The 20,560-nt window shown below is 43.9% G+C and overlaps 2 protein-coding genes across 4 annotated transcripts in view; both read left to right on the forward strand.

The window, feature by feature from the left end:
• The window catches only part of LOC144169203 (striated muscle preferentially expressed protein kinase-like), a 290,267-nt gene that overhangs the window by 83,145 nt on the left and 186,562 nt on the right, over positions 1-20,560 (forward strand). The window lies entirely within an intron of this gene.
• Positions 8,466-20,560, forward strand: part of LOC144169202 (peroxidasin homolog) — a 74,604-nt gene continuing 62,509 nt past the window's right edge. For all 3 annotated transcript variants that reach the window (XM_077698241.1, XM_077698242.1, XM_077698243.1), the window contains exons 1-2: positions 8,466-8,599; positions 16,133-16,284. In XM_077698241.1, the coding sequence (XP_077554367.1) occupies positions 8,539-8,599; positions 16,133-16,284 (213 nt within the window). In that variant the 5' untranslated portion in view covers positions 8,466-8,538. The remainder of the gene's footprint in view (positions 8,600-16,132; positions 16,285-20,560) is intronic.

The raw sequence follows: 20,560 nt of genomic DNA on the forward strand, positions 1-20,560 counted from the left end.
GGCACAAAATACTTTTTTTTCTGTTACAGGTGGTAACTGTCCTAGGCAATATTCCCCTGTCTGCTTTTTGTCCACCAGCATTCTAATCTTCTTTTCGTCCCCTCGACAGCCTTGAAGGTAACTTCATCTGTGATACCCTTAAATCCTAGGGCTCCTGAAAGCCCAATATTCCCTTCATGTAGATTTGGATGGATACCCTCACATTCTAACACGATGTGCCGCATAGTTTCTGTTTCTTTTCCGCAGACCACGCATACCCCATCATTTTGTGAATACTTCCCCACAAAACTCTTAGTTCGCAGGCAACCTGCTCTAGCCTCAAAAAGCAAAGCACTGCCCTGGGAATTATCGTAGAAATTTTCCTTTCTGATGTTCATCTTCTCAGCCCTGTACATCTCTAACGACGTTTTAGCTTCCATTTTTTCCCTCCATTTATTCGTTTCAATCTGTCTTGCCTCTTTTTTGGTTACCTTGGCTGTTTTGGATTCCCCGCTGTTCTTTCCGTATTTCTTCGTTATATATATATATATATATATATATATATATATATATATATATATATATATATATATATATATATAGATATATATCAGAGTGCCGAACCGGAACCGAACCGGAAACCCTAACTGAACCGAAAAAAGAGCTAACGGTTACCGGCTCATGCCGAAACAGTTCGACCCTCCATTGTGTATATTGCACAGTCAATTCAATTCAAGCCTTTTTTTGTTCACATACCAGCAACTTTGTAGCTGCTCGCGCGCTTTCCCCTCCAGACATTTCAACACTATCACGCTCTATGTAACAACAGGGGAAAAAATATGAGCACCAATGTAGCAATGATCTGTTGCTGCTGGAAGCGCGAGCGCAGTAAAAGCTGACCAAACGAAATGTCATTCTCGGCAGCTTGCAGGGGAAATAAAACTACTTTGCCCTTCCCTAGCTGCGACTTTATTGGCGCAATAAGGCTGCAGGGGTGCTCCACTGCGGAACAGCGAATGTCCACACCCGATGTGTGCAAACGTTTTGCATTTCATAATTCCTTTAAAAGGTACGACACGTGCAAATTGTTTATACTTGACAAGTGTGACCGCAGGAGCTTCACAGTGGCTAAGCCGTTTGCTGCTGACCACAAGTGGCCTCAATCTCCCTTCCCCACGACCGTTTTTCTGGAGTAGATAGAAATCGCGAACGTCCGTGTACCGAGATCTTGATCCACGTTTAATATCGACAGCTTGTTAAAATAGGTCTACCGGCCTGCAACATAAGCTGCGCCTCGGAGCAGAGATGTAGCACGGGGCATCAAATGCGCCAGTTTTTTTTAATGTGTTTACACGGAAAACAATGAAAAAGAAAAGGCTAATCACGTTTTTTTAATATATTACGCATTACATTTAATACCTGCCGCAAAGCGGCCACCCCGACCGCAATTCCGAGTGAGGGTGATCGGCGAAGAAAGCGTTCTAGACGGGAAGAATGCAATGGAAGAAAGCGTTCTAGACGGGAAGAATGCAATGTCTCAACGCCAAGGCACCGATGGTCAGTGACACCACACGTAGGAGTAACTAAGTGGTTCACTAGAGAGGTACGGTGAAGTAGGTATTAAGGTTTTCACACAGTCCTGGAGCACGTAGAGGTGTCGAAAGCAACACTTCGTATCCTGATTCAAAGGTGACGTCCCGGCGATCTGTATAGTAGCGCGACTTTCGGTCATTCTGGCAGGACTCATGTTCAATCGGGAGAGGTTCTGGCAATGCGCGATACGATAAACAAGTTGGTCTGTCATGTGAACTGCTGGAGAAGTCGGCCAGGAAAAAAAACACATGTGTTAGAACGTATGGTATATGCCGGCCATCCACGAGGAAAAATGGTGAAAATCCAGTGGTACTTTGAACAGAAGTGTTGTAGGCTTATCTCTTACAATGGGAAGAATGGCGGCCCAGTTGCTGTGGTCGGGGTTGATATAGAAAGAAATAATATTAGACAGAGTACGATGAGAGCACTTTGTCATGACATTTTTGTGAGGGTGATAACTTGATGTGGTGTTGTGGATGGTACCTGCAGCCTGAAGAACTTCCGCAAGCACTGCTGAGAGGAATGTGCGTCCGCGGTCACTTGAAAGAGCGCGAGCTGGTCCGTGACGTAAAAAGATGGCCTGCAGAAAACAAATGCGCGCCTTCGGAAGCGGAGCCGGTACGCAGAGGAGCAGTTTCGGCGAATCCAGTCAAATGATCTACAGAAGTCACAATCCACTGATGACCAGTCGAAGTTGAAGGCAAATATCCATAGAGGTCAATGCCAACGATTTCGAATGGATTTGGAGGGAAATGAAGACGCTGTAGCATCCCTGCAGTGTCTGAGGTAGGGAGTTTGCGACGCTGGTAGGCAGGACATAATGCTACATATTTTGCGACGCTGGTGGAAAGGCCTGGTCAAAGGAATCGGCTCCGGATGCGGTCGTATGTTTTGCTGAAACAATATAAACCTACTAGGCGCAGTCGTGTAAGACTTCCAGTATTTGGTACCGAAGACATCTAAGGATGAATGGAACCAATCTGTCGTGGGTATGTTGGTAATTGGTGCGGCAAAGCGCTCCACAAATCACGAGGCGAAATTTGTTCAGTTGACGGCGTGAGCGGGCTTTATGTGGTGAAGCGGAACGTTCCAGTTGTTCAAGAGCTATCGGCAATCCCAGAGGGTTCGTTGGAGAGATACAATGTTTGATGGAATATATTTTTTCTGTGATGCGTAGAGGTTACATTGTCATTGTTAGAGAAGAGGTGGCAGGTGACGAGGTGCCCTCGGGGGACTCCTGTGGGCAACGGGACCGGGCGTCAGCATCATCGTGAGTTTTGGCCGACTGGTAAGTCACCGCAAAGTCGTACTACTGTAAACGGACAACCAAGCGGCCAAAACGTCCTCATAAGTCCTTGAGCGAGGACAACCAACAAACCGCATGATGGTCTGTAACTAAGGAGAAGTGGCGCCGGTTCAAAGAAGGACCAAATTTGTGCACGGCCCTGACAACGGCGAGGCATTCTTTCTCAGACATTGTGTAGTTCTGTGCAGCGGGTTTCAAAGTACGACTTGCGTTGGTGACGACGCGCTCCGATGAAGAATCGTTGAGCTGTAGAAGAATCGCACCAAGACCATGCCCACTGGCGTCAATATGGAGAATTGTAGGTGCTGACTCATCAAAATGGAACAAAACTGGTCCAGATGTGAGAGCTTGTGTGAGGGCTTTGAAAGGTGTTTCGCAGCCTTCGGTCCAGAGGAACGGAATTCCGGATTTCGATAGGTTGTTCAAGGGCGAGGCCATTGTTGCAAAATTACGAATGAAGCGAGTGAAATAAGAAGCCAATCCAAGAAAACTGCGGAGTTCTTTTAGAAGGAGCGGCCGATAAATGTTAAGAACCCCGTTGTTCTTGTCCGAACCAGAGCATATTCCATCCTTTCTCACGACGTTCTACAAGACTTTGTTTAAAATAGTGGCAAATCGACAAGTTTTGGTGTTGCCCTGAAGACCAGCATTGCGAAGGAGGGTAATACTTCGTCAACACGTGGAATGTGCTTATCGAACGTGAAAGAGAAGAGAACGATGTAGTCCAGGTAACATTAGCGATCTCCATTTCAATCCACGCAGGACAGTGTCAATCATGCGCTCGAAGGGGGCTGGAGCAGTCCAAATTATGAATGGCATCACCTTGAACTCGTAAAGGCCATCGGCAGTGGCGAAAGCTGTTTTGTTATCTGACTCATTCAGATTGATTTGCAGATATCCTGATCGAAGGTCAAGGCTCGAGAAGTATTCTGTGCCGTGCAAAGTGTCGAGAGCGTCATCAATTCGGGACCCGGGCTAAACGTCTTTTCTAGTTATCTTGTTTAGCGCTCGATAGTCCACACAAAAGCGCCCGCAGCCGTCTTTGATTCGGACGAAATCAAGCAGTCATGACCAGGAGCTTTCAGAAGGGTGAATGATGTCCCGCAAAAGCATATCGTCAAAATTGCCCCGAATAATTTGGCGTTCTGAGGCGCCGAAACCCTGTTGGGAAGGCAGCGAAATACGCGAACCATCTTTTTCTATACAAGGAGTCACCGCTGATGTCCATCCAAGAGACGAAGAATGGTAGTCGATCGAATAAGGCCTTGTGTTTCTTAACCCTTTACAGCCCAGCCTACACAAGCGTGTGGGTCAAAAAATTATTTTCCTAAGTGGCTCCTGTTTCGCTTTCGGTTTCGGTTTCACAGCTTTGGGTAGCCGCTGCTAACGCTTCCGAGACTTCATTGGCTTCGTTAGTTCACACATTTCGCCACCAGGTGTAAGAGAAACCGCACATTAAAAACGGCGCCCAACCCGGCGCGATCATGCTAGCCGTCTTCAAGATGAAAATTGATATTTCTTCTTGATATTCTCGTATTTTCTGAATAACAAGCGTAAGACACGATTTGCCGAATTGGAGAAACACGGTTTTCTAAAAAATACACCGTTTGCCTTCGCGTGCTATCCGCCATCACGCTTGAAAAATGCACCCACCCATACGTGTGGGCTGGGCTTTCGTCGTCACGTAAATTTTGCTCGCCAGTACAGTGTGGCGGGCTCGTGCACTGCAGCGCTTGCGATAAATATTTTTTCTTGCTTTCTTGGTGTCTCATTTATTCGCGGCTTTGAGCTGGCTGGTTGGTTGTGTTTTCTTGCGCGTTAACTTTTATAGTTCCGTAATTACTTGTGATAAGAATATTAAATATAATTATTAATTATAAATAATTAAAACTTCATTATTACTTATTTTAACAAAATATTATTTTTAATATAGGTACTCCTTAAAACAATATAACAATCATAAATAATAAGTAAAATGCAGTTTTTCTGGCCTGATGCCGTATTTAAGGTATTCTTACTGCCCCCAGATTATACGGATGGCAGCCCAGCCCACACATGTGTGGGTTGGTTTTCTCTGTGAAATACTTTGAGCTTTCAATTTTCATTTGCCGAAGCATCATTAGGAAGGGGTAAATACACAAAATTTAATTACTTGCGCCCATTTTTTTAAACCTTTTTGTTGGGCAGGAAAGGGTTAAGCAGAGCCAGGAGCGCTTCCCTCTTTTCCAGGCTAAGCTCCGTGCTGGTGGTAGATGTAAGGAACGAGGACGTCAGCTCTGGAACACAGGCACACTGAGCTGATGCAAGAAGGCAAAGTGCTCGAGAGGTAACGTCGTCCTCGGAACTAGTTACAATCGTAATGCTTTGAGGAAGGAGAATCGGCTCAGAGGCAACATTCACTGCGGCGATGTGAGCTGATCCCCTCGAAAACTGGACAAGACAGGGGGTATTGCGGCTCCTTTGCATGCGAAGCTGCCAGCCTGTGTGACAGAGACAACTCCGCCGGGGATATTGTCACAGGCCACAACGAATACAGTTTCATCAGCGGAAGGCATAACACAATCTCCGGTAGCGACCAAGCGCTGTAATGGAGAATCTGACACACTGGCAATGGCTGTCTCGGTGAGGTGAACATCCAGTTGTCGGCAAGTAATTACCGCTGATGATGCTGATAAAAAGTCTAAAACCAGAGTGATTTCATCAGCATATAGAAGCAGCAACGCAGACTGAATGAATGTAGAAGTCGTTCGATCATAACACGCACTCTACAGTGTCCAGAGGGGCAAATCCTATCACCATTTGCCCCTCGCAAAGACGGACATGTGTAGGGAGTTCTCACTTTTCTCAGGCGGGAACACAACTCGGCGCTAATAACTGAAACACTGGCCCCCATACCCCCAAGCACATCAACACACACCCCTTACACTTCTACGGATAATATATTTGATGGGCAGAAACTGCAGGTAGTTTTCCGAAGCCTGGTTGGTGGGACGGGAAGGAGGTTGAAGAGGTGACAGCGAGCGGCGATACGGTGAGGGTGATCGACCTCGTGCCGCGCGATTGTGAGAAAGATCGATAGTGTCCCGAGGGGGCGAAGTATGGCGAGGAGGGGAAACGGAGCCATTGCGACGATCCCCGTAGACAAAGCGAGCGTCATCTTGTTCATCAGGCACGTAACCTCGTCGTTCGTCCTGTTGGCGTCGCCGGCAATTCTTCCTGTTGGCGTCACCGGCAATTTGATCCCGAAGCCCACAGTAGTAGAAAACCGAGAACCGCGGTGGCTCAGTGGCTAAGGCGTTGTGCTGCTGAGCACGAGGTCGCGGGTTCGATTCCCGGCCGCGGCGGCCGCTTTTCTGATGGAGGCGAAAAGCAAAAACGCCCGTGTGTACGAGATTTCGGCGCACGATAAAGATCCCCAGGTGGTCAAAATTAATCCGGAGCCCTCCACTACGGTGCGCCTCATCGCCTCCGTTGCGTCGGCGCGTTAAACCCCCACAATCAATCAGAAAACCGAGAACAAAACTGATGGTTAGGATGGACGTGCGAGTAGAATGGCTGAGGAAACCCACCGGTTGGGATAGCTGTCAAATGGCCATGAGAAGATGGCAGCGGGGAGCTCCCACTCGCATGGGTGGCTTCGCAGCAGCATCTGAGTATGGCATGGCGTGGATAGTAGAAAGGGCAGGGCTAACAGATGGTATCGCCGTCATAGACTCAAGCTCCTTCTCGATGAGGTCCCGCAGGTAAGACGCGTAAGGGCGACAGTTGCCACGTGGGGTGCATGGCGAGCTACGGTTTTGTAGCTCCTCACAGATGATCTTACGTATCACGGTACGTATGTCCGTGTCCTATCTAGGCAAGTCGACTATGGCTCAGGTTGCAGGCGAAGAGACGGCCATTGGCCGACACGTAGGCAGTTCTCCGCTCATCGCTGACTGTTGTGGGATTCTGAAGAGAAAAGGCGCAAAATGGGAAATGAGCAATTCCCTTCAACATGTGGCGCACCTTGTCAACCTAGGGTATGGTTTGGTCCACCCTGCGGCAAGGGCAAGAAAGTCCGCGATCGAAGAATTGTATGTTTCTTCTGGACATTGCACGAGAGAGTTTTGATTCTTTCTGGCGCAATCCGAGCGAATACACGGGGCGCCCAAGACCTGGCGTATCTCATCCTTAAAAGTGGTCCAGTCGGTGATGCATCCTTCGTTGTTGTAGAACCATGCCTTCGCCACATCATTTAGAGAGAAGGGGACTATTTGCAGCTTCCCAACGTTGTCCCACGTGTTAAACTAGCTTACGCGGTTGAACTGGTCGAGTCAGTCGTCGACATCGTCCTCGCAGAGAGCAGCGAAGAAGGGAGGGGGAAATGCTGGCGGCTTGTCAGCAACCATGTCTACGCCCTTTAAGAGGTGGACTCCGGCCTGGTTTCTCACTGCATCGGCGGAGCTGGTAGCAGGATGCGTCGACCGGAACAGAGATCCAGGGGTGTCACAGGGAACGGCTAAGGACGTGGTCAAGAGGCAACTCCACCACTTGAAAGGAAAAGGCACGTGGAAGCACACACTGTTTATCCCGGATTTTCGAAAGGAGCCATCAGCAGTACCTTCGATGAAGATGACCGTTGCGCGAGGCACGGGGTGTCAGGGTAGCAGCTGGCGGCGCGGGAATGAAGATGGTGCTGCTGATGCAAGAGTTTCTGGATGCTATGAGTGGGAAGAACGACTACTGTAGTGATCGAAATGAAAACGTCGCTCACACTTTATATATATATATATATATATATATATATATATATATATATATAAAGTGTGTGTGTGTGTGTGTGTAACTATTTATTACTACTAAGCAGTCGGTGAACCGGCCAGAATATTTACAATAATAAATACTCACGTTTCGGATACGGGTCTTTCGTTTATTAGAGTAAGGTTTGCATCAATGTCAACCTTACCCTGGCGAAGGCACGCCAGCCCCTTGCCGCCGATACGCAAGTAAATTACTCTGCTATTATTCTTGCCGTGTCTCCTACTCTATACTCATGCTCTTTCTATGCACCCTTTGTGAGCGTTCTCTTTCCCTATATATATATATATATATATATATATATATATATATATATATATATATATACTGTAATTTATAGTATATTATAATATAATATACTATTATACTATAATAAATTTATTATTATTTACAAAGGTGCACTTAGCGCCAGAGCACCTTATCAAGCCTCACTCTATGCCGAACGCGACACCTGCCCTGGTCATCCTCTTCATCCTTTTTCGGTCTCACTTAACACACGCAGGTGCTCATTCATCTCTGTTCTTTTACGAAGGATGCTGCTCCGGGACAGTATATTTGTGTACAACTACATACACATACTTTTTGACGCACTTTGGGACGCGCGACAGATACGGAGCATCCGAGGTTTCTCCAGCCTCTTTTTTTAACCTCTGAAGCAACACCGGCTAAAAAACTGACAAATTTTAATCTTAAAGGCCGCACACCCCGCTTCGAGTTGCAAACAGATATGAGAGGTGCTATCCTTTCCGTCCGCTCTGGTGGCTTCGCAAAAACACGCAGCTAGATTTCATTGGTTTCTGTACGTCTGAACGGTTCAGCTTAAGCAAGGAAGTACATTTTTGTGGAGTGTGCTCCTTACAAAAATGGCGAGTGCCTACGCCTGGAAGTTTCTAGCCGTTGTTCTTCTTCACCACTTGTATTCAGGTGATGTTACGTTTGGACATTTATCGGTGATATTTCCTTATAAGACATTTTTCATTTGCAGTATGTGCTTTGCGTATTAGTGCATTTTAGTTATTTCGTTGCTGGAAGATATTTTCAGTCACTCATTATGCATATGGAAATATGACGGTATGCCATTGTCTGAATGAACGACAGCAATTTTGAGGATATGCTTAGTTGAAACAAGCGAACTTTAAAAGAAAATACAAAGCATGCTTTCTTCACACGAGCACTCAGACATTTTTTTCAAATTGACCATAGTTTGTGAATCGGAAGTTTTTGCTGGCCTTCGCTCTTATTGAAATTAATGTGACGTAAAGATGGTTGCACGTTTAGCTGTCCCAAGCGCGCTTCACCTGGCATATGTTACTTGGCATAACAAAGACTAAAGGGTGCTCAATGTCTTTTACCCATTGAGTCTTCAAACCTTGAAGCAAGTTCACGCTGTCCTAAAAACGTAAAAGTAAGAAGTGAAACAAATTTCTTAGCTTTGCTGCCCGTAAAGCCCAAAGAAGGATTTCTTTGCATTGCCTAATGTGTTAACGTGCGAAGTCGGGGTTGTAATATAAGGTCAATAAGAAAATACATCTTAAACGACACAAAATTCCTTTTTCCAAATACTATGGCTGTTGGGTGCCCTGTTACGTGATGCGTTCGGCGAATGCTAACTTCGTCGCTGCAGCGAGATAGTACGGCGCACGCAACTATAATATTGCGCAGCTTTCTTTGCCGAGTACCGCCACAGCTAGGACGGTGTAACGCCCCACATTTCCACAAAAATGCTGATGTCGCATAACTGCCACCTCTAATCGTTATAATAGATTAAATAGAGATTATTGGTCGCACAAAATTTTGGTAAAATAAAAAAAAGGCCAAGAAGGGTCAAGCATTTACCTCTCCGCATTGCCAGAATAATGCAGATCTCGTAGAATTTCCAGCTGTTATCGCTATTACAGATACATGAAGATAATTGGTCGACCGAAATTTCTAAAAAAGGGAATATATACAAATTTGCAAAAAACGGCAGACAAGTTAACGCACGGCATTTCCACAATAATGCACATTACGCAAAAGTTTCACCGGTAAGTTTTATAAAAGCGTAAATGAAGATCATTGGTTGAACGATATTTTGAAAAACTAAAAAAGGAAGAATGTAAAAAATTACGAAAAAAGGTCGACAGTGTAGTGACCTAAATTTCCACAATAAGGCAGATTTCGCAAAAGTTGCAAGTTCAATCTGTATAATGCGTATGTAGAGATAATTGGCCAAATTAAAATTTGAAAAAGCAAAAAAGGAAAATATGAAAAGCCGTATAACCGAAAACCGTACAGCTCCCTGCATTTCCACAGTAATGAAGATTTTGCGGAAGTCTAATTGTAACCGTTATATTAGCGTAAATGGAGACAATGGGTTGGAGAAAATTTTGAAATAATAAGAAAATAAGAAAAAGTTAAAAAAATTGGCGCAAATGGCGAACCGTGCAACGCCCTGCATTTTTACAATAATACAGATATTGCAAAAGTTCGAAATATCACGCAGGCTCCTATTGTCGCCGGCTGCGATGTATTAGGAGTGCCGTATAATTCCAACATCACTAAAGCACTACAAAGCCCGATCGCCGTGTAGTGAACTCTGCCAGAAAGAACCAGGTATTCCCACGAAGAACGGACAACCTTACGTCATACTCTTGAAATCGTTTGTTTGGTGTTGAACTTCATTTTTGAAATCGTGTTCACTCATCGCTTTCTTCTCCACAGAGGGGTAGTGAATTTTTTCGGCTTCTCTTGATTTTTAAATCCTTGGGGACACCACTTGGGGGCATTACTTAAGAGGTGAAGACTTTGGAAAAGAAATTATTTGAACACATTTGTTTTGGCTACACAGCTGAGTTGTAACACTTGCAATGAACGTTTCTGGGCAGGTGATTGAAACAAAGGAGCAGGAAGGTCGTTGCAATCAATGGCTGCGTGCTGAAAAGAAGAGCCAAAAAATTAACAGTTCTGGCAGGATATCCGGACCGGAAGTGGACGGCCGGAAGACGTAAGAGATCGCGTTGAGGGAAGAATGAAACATTGTATGAAAGGAGAAACGATGGCGATACAGAGGCGAACTGAGAGTGCTGATCAACCCGATTGTGCTTTCAAGGTTGATAACTGGTGTCGTACGAGTACAGGGAGTGAATGAATCGGGTGGAGCAATTTTGGACGGATTCAAGGCCGTTTATTAGATATGTTTTGGGCAGATTTCATATGGAGGAGGCGTATTCGAGCTTCGATCTGATTAGTAACTCATACGCAAGCAACCGTACATGTTGCGTTGAATAACGTAGTTGACGTTTCAAGGAACCCGGTGTTTTGTTTGCAGATGTAGGGAAGATTGTTGTAACGCGCATTCCAAGTAATATCGCAAGACATCGTAACACCTAGACATTTTAGGATTATTGAGACTGTACAGGTACGTTCCGAAATTATGTAAAATCCCAAAGGGATTTTAATGGTGGGAAAAGGAAACAAAGTTTGCATTTCTTTGAGTTAAGAGATAGAAGCCATTTGACGCGCCATTCTTCAATGGTGGTTGATTGATTGTAGGGTTTAACGCGCGGACGCAACGAAGGCGACAAGGCGCGCCGTAGTGGTGGGCTACGGATTAATTTTGACCATCTGGGCATCTTTAACGTGCGCCGAAATCTCTTACAGGGCGTTTTTGCTTTTCGCCTCCATCAGAAAAGCGGCCGCCGCAGCCGGGAATCGAACCCGCGCACTTGTGCTCATCAGCGCAAAGCCTTATCCGCTGAGCTACCAAGGGGGGGTCCATTCTTCAATGTGGTTAATGTCTGGCTACGGAATAGTGTGATCGTGAGTGCTGGTTACTGTTCGATAGATTACGAAGTCATCAAGGTACATGCGAATTTTGAAGGATACGCTGAGGGGTAAGTCGGAATGTATATTAGAAATAGAAGGGCGCCGAGAACCATAGCTTCATGTGCACCTGATGTTACTTTGAGACACCGGGAATATTTCGTATAGACATGATCAAATAGAGAACGGTTAGTGAAAAAGGTAAATTGAGAACAATTAGAAAAGCTTCGGTACAGTTTATTACATTTCGGTCTAAGTTTATCTGGGATAATATCACCGTTCTCTTTGGTGGGGTACTGTGTCAAATTCCTTTGAGAAATGTAGGAAGATTCCTCAGTTTGTAAGTTCTTGTCAAGGTTAGCATGCAGGTCACAAAGAAATATTGGTAGTTATGTTTCGCAAGAACTCCTTTTGAAATCCGTGTTAGCTGGGGTGAAGGAAGTTGTTACATGTTACATGTTACTAGACATGTTACAATCTGAAAGTAGATAACGCGTTCTATGAGTTTGCACAGGACACATGATAGAGAAATGGGACGCTAGTTTCATGGGCAGTTTTTGTCACCTTATGTGTCGATAGGAACGACATTGCCCATTTTCCTGACATCTGGATGAATGCCTGCGAAGTGCGACTACACATAACTCTACCACAAAAATGCGGCGATGGTGTCATGAACGTTTCTTAGCACATTTTCAGTCAATACCTTCTGGGCCAATTGATGAGGACGGTTTCATGTTTTAATAATATCTAAAACACCGTCCGCCCAAAAAATAATTCAACCCATAGTGGATGTCAACAGCACCATAGCAGGATGAGAAGGCACGCTAGATTCCTTAGTAAATGCAGATAAAACCACTGTGTTAAACACATCGGCGCATTGCTTATCTGAGAGCAGGTGACCTGATGCATTAGTAAGATGTATGGTGCTGGTAGATCGATGGTTCACGGCGTATCAGAATTTTTGTGTGTCTGATCTGTTAGTGTGCCTCTCAAAACGTGCATTTCGCGTTACAAATAGCTGTGGCATAGCCTTTTTTCGGCTGTGTTGTATTTCGCCCAAAAGACCGATGTTTCGTTTGCTTTCGCAGCGTGAAAAAAGTACTTCTTTCTATTCGCTTATCTCTTCAGTTTGTTCGTAAACCAGGGTTCCTGCGGCATGCTACAAAATGATACTGTGGGAATACATTTGCTAGTTCGCTCATTTTACTTGTGCGAGCCGAAAGGGAAAAATATTCGCCATTGCTGAAATCACTTCCTTTCAACTTCCGAGCATTTGCAAACGCGTTTTCTTTGGTTTCGTAGAGCGTGAATCAGATAAAAATCGGTGGGCAGGGGTCATTTCTGTCGCGTCTGTGGCGGTAAGTGCGAGCTGTTACTTTCGCGTCTATTTTTAATTTCAGGTATTCAGGACAGTGGGTAATAATAGTTTGTTATATTTCCCTATTTGTTTTTTTTTTGCGTCATACGCTGGAACTTTAAAGTAGATTAAACTATTGCGGCCTCACCGGTTTTCTGAGTCATACAGCGAATCTACAAGCTTAGAAACTAAGTGGGTGGTCTGCTGTAGGGCCGGTTTGAATGGCGGCGGTGTAAGCTCGTATGGCCAAAATACTCTGGTAATGGCGTTATAGTTCACTTACGCGCTGGACTAGATCCCATAATGTTTTTTTTTTCTGTTGTTAGGACGTAGTGTTATAGTTCTTAGAAATTAAAAACCAGTTTCTTTTGTGCAGCGTTACTTTTTTCGAGTTCTGCGAGGATTTAGTCCATTTACAGACAAAAGTTACTTTTGATGTCGCCGGGTAACAACAGTGGTACAGCTTGAACAACATGAACACATTCGGTAATCATAGGAAGAAGATACTGTGGCCCTGGCAGCTGCACTAGAAAGTAATTACGTAAGATTTTTGTTTGGGGACCTCTGTGCTTATTAACCTGCATTATTCGGATAAATCGGCTAGCCAATTGCGTTGTGTTGCAGCTGCCAAGCCCACCATATTGTGAGCATCTTTACATATTGCACAGATACAACATGCTCACAACAATACAACAAACGTACATCTTTTGCACATATTGTGAGGATGTGAACGAAATTTACTCGGTTGCTCTGCACGTATTAGCCTCATTATTGCCCAGCCCCAACTTGCACCTCCATCTTCGTTGCGCAGGCGTGAACAATCATCATCAGAGTGTTCGGTTTGTTCTAGCCTGCCTGTCGCTCACCGATTAAATGCCGTATACCAAGCCTTCCCGGCTGGCCTCTCACAACTACTGTGTTTATCAATGCCTAGGCTCATATACCGACTACGATCTTAAGCATCGCCGCAGGCTGGCTTCACCCCAACGCTCTGAAACAAAAAATCAGCCTGACCAAATTGAGAATTTGGCGAATGGTGAGGTCAAGCATGCGATTAGAGTAAACCGTAGTTTTTGCCTTTTGACAACAGCGCCTATACAAGCTTTTCAGTGTTGTCACAGTAAAGAAAATACTTTTTATCGTAATCGCATTCTTAACCTCATCATTCGCCATATTCGTACATTTGGCCTCACTGACCACCCCTTCGGGATCAGTTTGATGAAGTCCACCTACGGCGATATTTAGGAGTGCATATAAAAGCTTCCGTAAAAAGTATTGCGCAGAAAATTTATTGACGTTTAATTATGGGCTTTGACATTTACATTTGTGTAAGTATGGCAGGTAATTCATTCTGCAGTATACTACGGTATTTGCAAGCTTTTGCAGTGCGCAATTTTTTACTGAAACTAGCCTTCAGAATTTTGTGCGCGTTACAACCGGGCTCAAAACCAAAATCGCCTTGAACCCTTTTCAAAGCATCGTCGTGGACAATTGCAAAATAGAACTCAACACAATCCAAACAAGCTTTAAACATCTCATGGGTACATATTGGCCAGCGAAATCCACATTGCAAGTACATTAGACAGCTGTTGCACACGCTGCTGCCCTGTAATTAGTACGTTATTTTAGTTGTAATAGCCACGAAGATGAACCACTTTGAAAAGTATTTGAAGCGAAAGTAATTTTTCTTTCTGACATCGTGGGGGACCGAGTGGCTCAGTCACACACACACACACACAGTTCGCTCCGAAGACTTGATGCGAGATTGGCGTAAACAAAACAGAATTATATTTACATAAAAGCGTTCACCATCACTGAACATAAATGTTTTCGAAAACTTCGATACATGACGGAACTCATAGAGGAACAGCCCGTCCCTTAAGAAATTATGAAGGCGCTTGAAAAAGCAAACGCTTTCTATGTTTACTGCTCAAGTTTTAAAGCCGGCAGGAGATAGATAAGCAAGGTCATCAAACTCAAGCGTTTTTTTGGCAGATTTGCGTGTGCCAAATAAAATGTTTAATGTATAAATAAAATAAAAGTATAATCGGCGCAACTCTGTTTTTCTTTATTTGAAAGTAAACTTCCCGTGGTTTAAAAAAGGTGGTGCATGGAATGGAGCAAATACTGTGCTCAAGCTGAAAAGTTCACAATAAAAAAAGTAATTTGGCGCATTGTATATCAGAAAATCAAGTACTCGTTTTTTGGACACTTATTGACTGTGTTTAGACCGAACTTTCGGAAGCCCCAAATATTGAAAGAAATCGAAATATGCCAACATTTAAGAGCCATATATGTGGCTGCGATAACATTTTGCTATTTGTTCTAAAAATTACCAGGCAAGCCGCCATACATAAAACGAAATTTTGTTTTGTGGGAACAGCGATTCCACGACATTTCATACTCAGTCTGTTTTGGCAGATGTCGTACTAAACTACGTCGACTAGTAAGAAAATTTGAAAGATGTTTTGCAAATGAACATGTATACTTTATTCTGTCGAAACGCGAGAAACATAAAATTAAGCTGCACGCAAATGTTTACACTACGGCTACTAGGAAAAACCCCGCAATTAACGGTTCACTTATTTCATACCAACATAAGCTGAAACTACAAGGCAAAAAAAATTTACGTCACTATTTCGTGCGTTCACACAGTTAACATTCATCATGCCAGCTCAATATTCACTGAAAAGGTATGGTATACTGCATGGTATATCTGCAAACTGTGCACGCGCAACATCGCCATTTATTGCAGTGTGTACTCCTTTTTTGAGGTACAGTGTGAATTAGAACGACCAAAATGTCCTCTACTTCTTGCCTTTCTCTATTTTTGCGGAATAATTACCGACTTTCCCCTTTCATTTTTTTTGTTTTTCCACCAAACACTCGTCACATGTAATCTACATTTCTTATTTGTGGTTGTTTACATAGAAGAGAAATTGCATTAAAATGCAATGTAAGTCATGTAGAGAACTTAGGGTTCCAATGCATATTGTCTCTAAACGGTAAAATTGTTCCTTTGAACTGTGCTCGTTAACCAGGTGCAAGTAAAACGTAGGGAAACCCCAGTCGTATCATCAAAACTTATGCGAGCGCATATTTGCGCCACAATGTGGCCGTAAACGCGCCGGCCACAAGATATCCTTTTTTACATAGATGAATAGCTGACAGCACATGAGACTAGTAAACCATTTGCATTTTTCAAGGCCGATGACCTGCGTTCACAGAAATACACTTGAAAGGGAGAATAAGTGGAGCTAACAAAAGTACCGCCAACATCCCCAACTTGTTCTGCACAGGTGGCGCTGTTATGGGAGAAGAAGCTGAAAGCGAAACATCGACTGGTTCAAGAGATAGACCGGAGTTCCAGCTTCCTATGCAAAATATTACAGCTACGACTCGAAAGCGCACTTCGGTGAATTGCACCATTGTGCCCTTGGAACTCTACAAGGTTCGCAAGTTCAAATCGTGTATTTCCATCTTTGGCTGACATCATATTGGTGTAATATGTGTGGATGTTTTTCATTTTGCAGCGTCTGACTCTAAAACAAGGTTTCTTTATTTTGTCTTCATGAGTACAATTCACCATTCCTGTTAATTTCGTCTATGCAACATCGCCAAGCGTATTAATCAATTGATCATGTGTGCTTTCTCAGAAACGCAATAGCTGCAACCCAATACTTATGCAGGATTTTATCATACACTAAGTGCGCGCGTCCAATGAAGGCGTTAGTCAAAATACAGAACAAATGAATCGCCTGCCTGAAAACTGTTAGGTTCTGTTTTGTCAAATACCGTCATGCTTTGTTGTTATTGTAAAATATTGTAGCAAATCAACTATAGAGTCTGTCCTGAGGAAGTACTGCAATTTCTTACACGGACACAGGGAGGAATCGCTCTATCCGTGTCTCTGCGCGTGCTTGCCTGCGTGCGTGTACGTGCGTGCGTGCGTGCGCGCACGTGTCCGTGGGCATGTGGGTGTGCGTGTGTGTCTGGAGGGAAGGGGAGCGCGCGTGCGTGCGTGTGAGTGGACAATGCAGTCTAGATTTCCCAAAACACGGCGGGGGTTTTGGCACGTTATCAAAACGGGGTATTTCATTTGTTCAGTAACATTAAACAGGAAAAATACTCGAAGGCACGTAAGTACTCTTTTAATTGTAGTCAATGTGCAGGCATTCCTGTTGAGTTGCCTAAAAGATATGGGATATTTGCTCTATTCGTCGTTCCTCCTCTTTCACCATACTTCTGGACAAAATTGCAGCGGTCTGCCCCGTCCCATGCAGAGCTTCTGTTTAGTCCAGTCCTTCAGTTCATTCAAGTAGACACCCAATCCATTGGACTGAATGTACAATCCGCGTGTAAGGTAGCGTAGTCATTTAATGAACATACGACAGGAGGGGCACAGAGTACCGCAAACCTATTACTATTTGGTGGAACTGCTAGTGGCCGATTCCGCGATTGCACCCTCTGATTATCATGATTCGTTTTTACTGTTGTACCGAGTTTCCATGGCACCAACCACTTTCTGCCTTGTGTTTTCTCCAACAAGTCAAACTTTTGAAGGATACGCATTTGTTGGTTGGATTGTGTAAATGAGAAATATTATTACTAAAAACTCTGATACCTAGAGTATTTGAAATATAACAAAGAACTAAAAATGAAAAAAATAAATCAAAAAGGTATTACTTAATCAAATACAAAATACAACCAGAAGACTACCTACTATGCATTGTTTTTCGTTTGCACAAAATGGATATTAGCAGGTCTAATGCATTTTTACCGTTTTTGGTGGGTAAAGTATTTCTTTAAAATGCGCTAACATTAAAGATCAATAATAAATGCTGAAATAATAAATGAATAAATCTTTATTGGTGATTTCCGGCCTTTGTGGCGTAGTTGAAGGAGAGGGAAAGTATGAAAAGGAAGTGGCACGGACGTCACTTTCGTCTGGTCAGGTGGTTCCCAAAATAAATCGCAAATCCTTTACGTATAACACTGCACTCGCGCACGAAAAGCGTAAATAAGGAGAGCTAAAAGTACCTAAAAGACAAGGCAAAATTACGAGGCATGCAAGCAATTAGCGCCCTTCCACTCTGTGCAGAAGGAAGACTTGCGCCGCTGGGCGCAGTCAACTGAGTGAAAAAAAAATCCCGTTTCTTTATGATGAAACAACGGAAAGTTAACGGCACAACCGAAGTACACATCAGAAGCGCTGAAATTTAAAATAAAGCTTGGAAGAAAACATCCCTATTCTACCGGACAAAAATTTGGATATTCGTTTCCCTCTCTCGTCGTAGGCGGCTTACTGTCTGTCTAACACACCAACCGAAGCCGCTTGACCACTGGGAACCGCGAAGCTGCCTAGGTGACATAGAGAGGCGAAGTGTCCAGAGGCAGAATTCTGAGCGTTGTCCATTTCATGTCAATTTCAAAGTGTCCATCTCAAGCGAGCCCCGATTGGCTGAAAGTAGACAGCCGAATGTGACGCAGCACACCGATTTCTCAGAGACCATGTAAGTGCAAAAACATGTGGACTACAACGCATTCGAAATCGACATTTTCAAAACGTACACATTTAGGAATACCGCACAAGGTTCAAATCTCACCCCAGCACAACGGGCATGTCATCGATGAGGCCTAGTAGCGTGGGCGCGCGCGCACCCCCTGCACCTCCATTACCCCCTCCCATTGTGCAGGCGTAAACTGGCAACCGGTCATGAACGCGTGCTTAGGCGTTAAATGCACCGGCGAAAATGCCGCACGGAAAGCAATTCCAGATGAGGAACTGAGGGCTAACGGTGGGGTTCTAATGGAGAATGTCCTCTACATTGGGACGTTATTTGTATCTGCCAAAGGAGAAGGAATTTGGTGTTGCACCGGTGGCGACTAGACGTTCGGGGGAAGCGGCTTTCAGCCATTTTTACGCCCATTCGCGCATCTGTTGATTCTCCGGAATTTCGAGGTAACGGTGATACTGGTGTTAAGAGATGGCGCAAGCAGAGAAAGATACATCGCTGGTGGCGGCGGAAATAGTAGTTGTGAGAGAATGGTCGGAGGCGCTGAGGAGTAGCACAGAAGCGGCGCCGAGTAAATCGGCCTCACCGGAACAAAAACTGTGGGGAGAGACATAAACCGCTTTGCTGTTAGAAGCACCAACCCTCTAACCCTATGCATTTGAGAAAAAAAATGATAATTGGTGGATGTGACCTATACAGAAGTTATAATTGTGCAAAGAGAGCGAATTTTGTAAAAAAATGCAAAACAAAACAAATGGCGTTGGAGTGCAATTGACGACGTAAAAACTCTCCCATACACTCCGTACAAACGCGATACAGATAAGGAGAAACGCAAGTTCAAAACACTAGAGGAAACGCAAGAAATTGTGAAGTAACATCAAGCTAGCAGCGTCTTGAATTTACGCGAAATTCGATTTTTCACTAAATAACCCGTTTACTCCGGTACCAGTCTAATTAGAGAAAATTTATTCGAAGTCGTACGAAGACACCGAGAGAGAATACCTTTAATTACCATAACCGGGGCATAATAAATATGTACTACGTCTGGCATAAAGTGCAGTCACGTGGCGGTAACAAAGTTATGAACAACCCTAAAACAAACCTAGAAATAGAGAAAAAGCCTAGAAAAGCCCATATTATATAACACCCGTTATATCCGCGGCAATGCATTACTGAGGGAATAGGCAAGTTATTATTTGTAACATCGTAAACGAAGAAAATGCGGAAAAGCAGAAAACAAAAATTGTAGGAACAAATGAAAAGGAAACGTGCTCTGTTTAAGCAAACATTGCCCAATGCAAACTAAAAAAAAGCACAGCAATTTGGTTGCTTATAGTAAAAAAACTATATAAAACTCGCAAAGAAGACTATCGCATTGTTATACAACACTCTTCTCAGTGGTCATATACATGTGAATTACGGAAAATGGGCCTCCATTGCCCTACACAGACGCTACAACAGGCAACCGGCTTTGTTATCGACCTAACTACCGCATCTGTAATTACGTAGCCTGGTCCAGTTACCCTTATTTACCTCATTCAATATATCTAACGAACTTTTTTATATCTGTAGCCCATGCTTCTATTTTGAAAGCGCCGCCCATTTTTGAAATTCTCTATTAAAACGATTTGAAACCAGGGTCAGCGAAATGCTAAAGATACGGGCCCTCCTCGTCTTTAGAATACCTGAAGTTGGATTTAAAAATCGAATTTTCCAATTTTCTTTCCAGTTTATTACTGTATTTTGCTGACAGAAGCTTTCATCACAAATTTGTCGTCAATCCAAGTATTCTTTAGCCTGTCTATTTTTTTGACCCACCGGCTAATTTCTGTGCCAGTCGTAGCCCACGTTCTGGCTGACGCCAGATTTTGTCTTAACTGGTGAACTAATGCTGTAACCGTAAGCCGGGTATGGTGTGATGCCGGCACATGAAGATAATGGCATCTGTTTACGCTCCTCAAATACAGGTGCGCCACGTAGAACATAAACGTTTTCATCAATTGAAGCAGTCACGATACGTCGTAGCCTTTACAGGTGTCCACCTATTGTTTCAGTAGTGTTCCAATTACGCTGCATTTTCTTAACGGTGCTGACTACCACGCACAGGTTCGGACGCATGCTACAATTGCGATCAAGAAATTCCCATCAACCTACAAGTATTAACAGAATATTTACCGGCAGACATATCAGAAATGTCAATGTAATGTACGA

This window comes from Haemaphysalis longicornis, unplaced genomic scaffold, assembly GCF_048455015.1.
Source record: "Haemaphysalis longicornis isolate Haplotype H1 unplaced genomic scaffold, Haemaphysalis longicornis Haplotype H1 scaffold_2, whole genome shotgun sequence".
Taxonomy (NCBI): Eukaryota; Metazoa; Arthropoda; class Arachnida; order Ixodida; family Ixodidae; genus Haemaphysalis; species Haemaphysalis longicornis.